At 33.8% G+C, this 7,444-nt stretch overlaps 1 protein-coding gene across 1 annotated transcript; it reads right to left on the reverse strand.

The window, feature by feature from the left end:
* Positions 1-216: 216 nt before the first annotated feature.
* On the reverse strand, positions 217-6,081 carry LOC118056868 (26S rRNA (cytosine-C(5))-methyltransferase NOP2B). Its single transcript, XM_035069259.2, has 18 exons — positions 5,916-6,081; positions 5,504-5,794; positions 5,242-5,420; positions 5,069-5,132; positions 4,839-4,972; positions 4,638-4,721; positions 4,485-4,559; positions 4,332-4,403; positions 4,178-4,251; positions 3,703-3,755; positions 3,296-3,405; positions 2,979-3,047; positions 2,813-2,887; positions 2,394-2,486; positions 2,230-2,309; positions 2,048-2,147; positions 764-990; positions 217-559 (listed from the first exon to the last, which is right to left on the reverse strand). Exons 2-18 carry the CDS (start codon positions 5,787-5,789, stop codon positions 496-498), a joined length of 1,839 nt encoding a protein of 612 aa, XP_034925150.1. The 5' UTR covers positions 5,790-5,794; positions 5,916-6,081; the 3' UTR covers positions 217-495.
* Positions 6,082-7,444: the final 1,363 nt, after the last annotated feature.

The raw sequence follows: 7,444 nt of genomic DNA on the forward strand, positions 1-7,444 counted from the left end.
TGCAATTTTTATTATAATCCAATAACCCAAAAACATATCCTCTTCAGTCAAGGTTAATTTGAAGCCCTCTTAGTTTTTGGGTAACATGTCCGTATTCTGGGTTGTTCTGTCACAATATCATTTTCCTTGTTAAAAACTGTGGACAGACAACATACGCAGGGCACAGATCTATTGCTGCTATTCCTGGAAAAAGGGAAAGAAGATACAGCAGGAAAATGCTTAAATAACTTGTTTATGATTGTTTGCAAAATCTCCACTGAAATGCATTGGACATATTAATAGCCCATTGATTGTGTTTATAGCAATAACAGCAACAGTTGAACCAGTTGTGTAACCAACAAAATTTTCTGGACTTGCAGTCCACGAAGGGCAACCCCAACTTAACTAAAAAGTATACAAATAACTAAAAGCCAGACATTTGCTCCAGATAACTTGATCAGCAGACAATTATGACTTCACCATGTCGTACATGGTCGGAATTGTAGCCGTCAGTCCTCACTTCCTACTGTTCTTTGCAGCATTCCGATTAGCCTCTCTATAAGCTGCTCTTTTCTCCTCTCTGCAGTATGACAAGGATATTAGTTTCTAATTACAGAAAAAATGTTTCACGTTGCAAAAATCATAATGACTCATCCACACTATTCTATTTCAGAGTTGAGTACATTGAACCTTCATTCAGTAAAGCTGACCACATTTCTGACAGACATATTTGCAGCGTTCAAGTGGGTGAAAAGCTAGTAAAGAATAAAAAGGGACATATTACCTGGATTTTGAAATTTCCTCTCTAGATGGAATTTTTCGTTTCATTCCCCGTTTAGCACTGGATGGATTCTCTGGAGTCCCATCATTAGGAAAACCATTTGTTAAGCTCTTACCCTGTTCTGTGGAAGTTTTCTTTTCCCTATCACTCTCATTCAGTCCATAGGCTTGCTCCACAGATTCTGATGGTTCGGTCCCGGCAGAGGGTATTGAGTTACTCAGTTTCTTCAACTGCAAAAAGCAGAGTGGCAATGTGAAATTTTCGAAAACTATAGGAGCAGCTATGATCACAAGATTGTAGGTAGGGTGGAGGATCCATAAACCAGATAACCTATAACAAATAAAAACATTGTGCCTGAGACTATTTGATCTATAATTCAAAATATGAACAAAAACAAGCACCCCCCCCCCCACCATATCAATCATTGGTGAACCTGCAACAGGTCCGGGCAGAGGCAGCATTTCCAATCAACAGAATCTATTTTAGGACAGTTAGAGAATACACCACAACAATCAAATGTGAAAAAAATTCCCGATTGAAATCAAAATAAGTATTTCTCAATTAAGCATTCTATTACTCGATATAATAGCCACAGCATCAATTCACCGATTAATCTTTTTATTTGAAAAAAAAAAAATCAGTTGCCTAAGAAGTTTACTATAAGTAGAATAAATATAATCATGGTTGAGGAGTACCAGGGGTGGGCATCATCATGCTCCCACCCTGTCCCAATATCCTATTGGGGAATTAATTTCATTTGGAAAAAATATGTAAAGAATCTTTACAAACCCTGATAAAAAATTTTGAAGACACTAGTGGCCTGGTTCATTACAGGTATATGTACTCAATATTAATGAGCTTGTTCAAAATGCCAAGGCAGCCCTTGGTGTTCTGCATCATTAGCAATCCAACCTAAACAGCTATTGACGCCTTGATCGCATGCCCTCCATGGAATGCAGTAAAATAAAGATAATATCTGGAAAGTGCAACCTAGATGTTTCAGCCTTAGATTTTTAGGTGACTTCTAGGAAAGAGGAGGTTCGATCCTCTTGAGAAAATTAGCTGCCTAGAAGCTAGAACAACTAGTATATCAACATATCAAGCAAATACTTCAGTGGATGTACAAGCATACAAGCTTCTGAGATACATGAATGAAGGAAAAACATTTAAGTTGCCATAAAGAAAATATGTCCAATTGCTTTTGCAAGAAAAAGAATGAGTTCAAGAAAATAAACAGTCATGGCATTTTCAAAATCAAACGTCGCTATTTCCCAGTTCAAGATATACCTTTGCAACAAAAAATCCATCCATGTTGTGAACATGAGGGTAGAAACGTCTTGTCTTTTCCAAGGATGGGTGAAAACGGTGCTGCCTAAAGCGGACAAACCTATGAAGATGAGAAGCAATGTTGTTACCCGAGAGAGAAAAGTTCATGAGTGATAGTACATGTGTGAAAACAACAGCATTACCCTGGACGCCCAAAGTCAAGTCCACACGGCACAAGTTTAACATTTCTCTTCTTGAGTGCATAGTCAACAGCTGCCTCGTTCTGCAAGAGAAAATGAGTGGCAAAATGAAAGCATGGCTAACAATAAAGTAACATGGTTCACACTGTTTAAGCTCATGAACAAACCTCAGCAACCATTATGGAACATGTGGAGTAAACAATGTATCCACCAGATTTTGAATTTGCATCAACCATGTCAATCGCAGCAAGTAGCAATTGCTAAAGAAAAAGGATGGAAATGTTTCAGAAAATGAATTTGATTGAAGAACAAATAACAGCATAAGAATGACACTTTTATGTGAACCAGTAAACAAAAAATTGCAAGCTTCAATGCCGTAGTTGATTCCACAACTTTTGGAGAAAAAGAGAGTGTTAACTCATCTTTCAACCCCAACCATTTGATGTTGCATAATCCCATTTCTAATTGTAGAAATGAGGGGATAGGATGAGAGCACAGCCACCCCTATTTCCCTGTAACCTTATTGGTTAAAACTTTGAAGACCCAGTTATTCCTAAATACACCATAAAGGCCGAACTGAGCATACCTTCTGTAAATGGGCACATTGCTCTATGTCTTCAGAGCTTTTAGAAATTTTCACAGACTCGTCTTTAGATATAACCTACAGAAAATAAGTATAACCATGCAGTTTCATTTGTAAAGCAAACAAAGAAAAGAAGCCAATATTTGGGTGAATTCTGCAAGTTGCTTACCCCAGTCCCACTGCAAGGGGCATCTAACAACACTCTGTCTACACTGTTGAGACCTAAAGTCTTGGGAAGCTGTGATTGAAAAAGGCAAAAGAAAAAAAGGCATAAAACATGTAACAAAACCAAAAAAAAAACTTAGAAGTCTGATTCTATTTATTAAAATAAAATATATGTTTAGCATTTCGTATGTCCATTGCCATATGAAACGCAACATCAATTTACAAGGCAACTCCCTTCAACCAGAGTTACAGATGGAAAAACCAGCCAGTTAACAACAAGAAAAAAGATTCAATTGTTAGGAACTCCAACAAGACACTAACCTCCCTTCCATCATAGTTACAAACTATGGTGTTTGTCACCCCCATGCGATGCAAATTTGCAGTGAGAGACCTAAGTCTTTGGGCCTTTATCTCATTTGCATAAATTATTCCTGGTGACATTTAAAAATGGAGACAATTCAAATGATAGAAGAGCAACATGGTACATTATGCAGTAATGTTGTCTGATAATAACATTCTTCAATCATTTTATTTGAACAATGTTTAAGAGAAAAAAAGGATTAAACCAACACATGAAAGGCCTAGTCCATAGCATAAAATTATGCAGGCTTAACAGATGATAGCTTAAATAGAAACATAGAATTTCTATTGACATGGAAACCAAGCAAACAACTACCCTTTGCATCTCTATGATGCAAATTATGAAAAGAAAGCAATAAAACACTTACCACTATTTTTCATCAAGGCAGCGATGTATGTTGTTTTACCACCTGGCGCAGCCCTGTGACATGCATAAATAGTTTATCAAACAAAAATAACTTATCCTAATCTTACCACCAGGTTACATAGGAGCATGGATATACTATAACCATGTGAAAAGCACAATAATATTTCAATAGTTCTGGATTCTTTTACTATATTTCTTTGTTGATAATGGCCCGATTGAGAAAACTCGCTGTCTAATAATTAAGCAAACTGACAAGCCTCAGTAACGTCATTGTGATAAGATGACCACTAAGTTACAATAACACTATAAGAAAGTTATATGATGATAATTTCAGGATCAATATCAGCTCATCATTAATATACATGACAAATGAAATATTCTTAAACCATACTCACAGAAGATCAAGGCATAACACAGTGACAAGAAAGCTAGCACATAATTAATATATACATAGGAAAAGAACCAGCAGTACTTACGCCATATCAACAATCCGTTCCTTTTCTTGAGGTGCAAGGGCCATCACAGGCATGAACGAGCTTGCACTTTGGAGCTGAACAAAGTGCTGAAGGCTAAATACACCATAGAAATTTTACATAGTCGTACAACATGATGAACTAGGAAAAAGCTTACCATATAGTGACCAGCCATATATTCAGGAGTGGCACCAATTGGTACTTGTGAATCATACACAACTAGTCCAACCTACAAGAAAATTTCAGAGTTCTTTGGATATTTGCATTAACAGAGAATAAATGATGAAATAGACAGAGAAAACAGTGATACCTTAGACCACTTGCTTAAAGGATCAAGGTTTACTCCTCTGTTTAAAAGCACATTGGCTAAATCCCGTCTTCGTGTCTAAGCACAAAAGCCAAAATAATGAGCGAAAAATTAGAGAACATAGCATAAAATCAAAGACTCTTAATTTAATTTTACCTTCAAGGTGTTGGTTCGTAGACATGTGGGTCTTGGCTTTTCAAAAGCTTCAATAAGCTCCATAAGTTCATTAACAGGAAACATCTGTAAGTTAAAATGCATGTTATTCATAACACAACCACAGTATTTCAATTAAAACAAAAAAATTTAACACAGAAAATAGCTGTACTGGATGAGATAACAAATTAAAGATTGAATCACCTCCACTAGAGCTCCAATCAGGAATTCATTATAGCCATAGTATTTACATAAATCAATCTTAAGCTGGTGAACATAATCCTTCCTTGAAGCACCCTCTTGCTTCAAGTCTTTTAAATTCGAAAGCACTCGAACAACTAAACAAACTCAAAACTTCAAAATTAATTACACAAAAATGAACCAAATTAACTCTTAAAAAAGTTAAACCTCGAAGAAAATACTATACTACTCACTCTCATTAATCCTCCTGTGGATACTTTGAATATCAGGGGGGCGGAGGGCTTCCTCTTCAAGTTCCTACATTATAAAGCAAATCTTTTTTTAAAAAAGAAAAGTTGCAAAAACAGAAACACGTTCAAATTTTTTTATAATAGAGAAAAATAATGCGCAAACAAAGACTGCACACCTTCTGAGTAGGTAATCTAAACTCATCAGATTCTTCAGCAATATTTAGCTTCATTTCCTCCTCAGCTTCTTTTTGTTCCCTTGCCCTTTGCTCATCGATAGCTCTTGACTTCTTCTCAATATCCTCTCCATCAGAATCTTCCTCTGAATCGGAACTGGAATCAGAACCTGAACCTTTCTCTAAAAAAACCCAAACAAACCAATATCATATATCAGTGAAGAACTAAACCATAACATAAAACAACGAAAACACAAAAACCCACCTTCATCATCACTTCCTCCTTGTAAAAAATCATCAGCAAGGGGGTCATCATCACCATCAGAAAGAACATCAGACCCAGAAGCAGATTCTTCTTGCTCGTCATCTTCACTAAACTCTAACTGATGTTCTAATTCTTCATCTGGGTTATCTGTATCAGAATCACCCAACACGTCATCCTTCTTTGGGCGGCGTTTTTCAGTAAGAAGATCGTTCTTTTGCTTCTTTTTGGGTGGTGGTCTTTGTGTTTCTGAGCCCTTTTTCTTGTTAATCTTAGCAGCAGGTGCCATTAAAGCTGAGAAAGCAAAGGAAAAAAAAGGTTTTTTTTTTTTTTTTTTTTTTTTTTATCTGGACACTTGAAGAAAAACAACTGAAACAGATTCTAGCAAAAAGAAGACTGAAAGAAATCGACTTACTGAGTACGTTAGATAGAGAAGCTAAAAGGGTTTTGCTCGTCTCTTTCTTCTTCTTCTTCTTCTTCTTGAGTCGGCTGGCTAGGGTTTAGGGTTTATTAGAGAGAAAGAAATACGGTACGCCGGGGCCCAGCAGAGCTGGGTTTTTTTTTTTCCCTCGTCTTAACTTAGAGTAAATTGTGAATTGGTCCCTATCATTTTGTAATATGAATTACACAATCCTTACGGTCTTGAGAATAATTTAATCAATCCCTTTTATCCATTTTGTGTTCTCTTTTCATTATTTTTGTTTGTTTCGAAAAATAGAAAAATAAAAAGATAAGTAAGTAATTTGTAGGGATTTATGAGTAAAACATATATTATTTTAATAAAAATAATGCTAAATGAAACTTAATCAACAGTGATTAAAAAATTGATTAATTAGTTCTTAAAACTTAAAGAGCTATTTGTAAAATTAAAAGGACTGACTTATAATTTACTCTACACTTTATTATTACATCAATAAAGATTTGTGGGCTTCATGTTTATTATGGGCTTAGGTTTTCTTCAGTGTTGATAAAGGCCGAGCCCAAAATCATATCATGTAAGAACTTTTTTATATTTGAAAAAAAACCAATTATATTTGAACACAAAGTCTGTGCCTTTTTAAAAACATTTCTCCTCCATGTGCCTTTATATATTCATATTTTCATTTTAAAAAATTGATTTTGAAATCCAAAACTAATTTGCATTAAAATGTTTTAAAAAACTAAAATACCTAGAAAAACCCATAAAAGATAAAAACAAAACTAAAAAAAATCTCATTTTTTCTAATAATACTAATATGTCAAATATAAAAAATGAAAAAAATTATGTCCATAAATTCTTGTAAATAGAAATATTTCTATAAAAAAATAAATTTGCAGAACATGGAATTTTTAGATTTTTTTCACTAATTACAAATGTATTTTTTTAAAAGAAATTTATATGTTTTTTTTCTTTCTTGGAGATCTTCCAAGTTTTTATGTTTTCATTTTTTATATCAGTTTAATCGTGAATTAACATAATGAATTGACTTTTTTTTTATCATTCCCTGTACAAAACAATTGTCTAGCTTATAGTATACAAATGTTTTTTTTTTAAAGAGAGCCAAAAGGTTATTTGTAAATTAGATTGATACAATTTAGTCAATTTACTTTTTCTTTACACAGTAAAATCAAAATTTTACCCTTGCAAACAAAAAATTTGGCTATTTATATAAGATATTTTTTTTGTTTTTTTCATTTTATTTATATAGTAAAATGACATCAATACCTTTAAGAGTTCAAAAATATTAACCTTGACGAGATGAGTATTTTAGTTTTTCTATATTTTTTACATATTTAAATAACAAAGTTTATCTTGGAATAAAAAAAATATAAGGCTGGCTTGAGATTGCTGTTTTGTTTTTGCAATAGTTTTTTGTAATATCAAGATGCTATTAGGGGTTTTTTTTTATATAATTTAAATTATGAAAACATTAATAAATTAATAAAAAAAACTAAAATATGTAT

The sequence above is a fragment of the Populus alba genome, chromosome 1, assembly GCF_005239225.2.
Source record: "Populus alba chromosome 1, ASM523922v2, whole genome shotgun sequence".
NCBI lineage: Eukaryota > Viridiplantae > Streptophyta > Magnoliopsida > Malpighiales > Salicaceae > Populus > Populus alba.

Bases quoted from the DNA above. Each gene is read 5' to 3' on its own strand.
- LOC118056868 (XM_035069259.2), bottom strand. From the start codon at position 5,789: ATGGCACCTGCTGCTAAGATTAACAAGAAAAAGGGCTCAGAAACACAA. The intron at 4,404-4,484 runs GTATCACTGTTT...ATTTTCTTGTAG, and splicing joins CTTTAAGCAAGTGGTCTAAG to GTTGGACTAGTTGTGTATGA. The intron at 3,756-4,177 runs GTAAGTACTGCT...TGCATGTCACAG, and splicing joins GAACGGATTGTTGATATGGC to GGCTGCGCCAGGTGGTAAAA.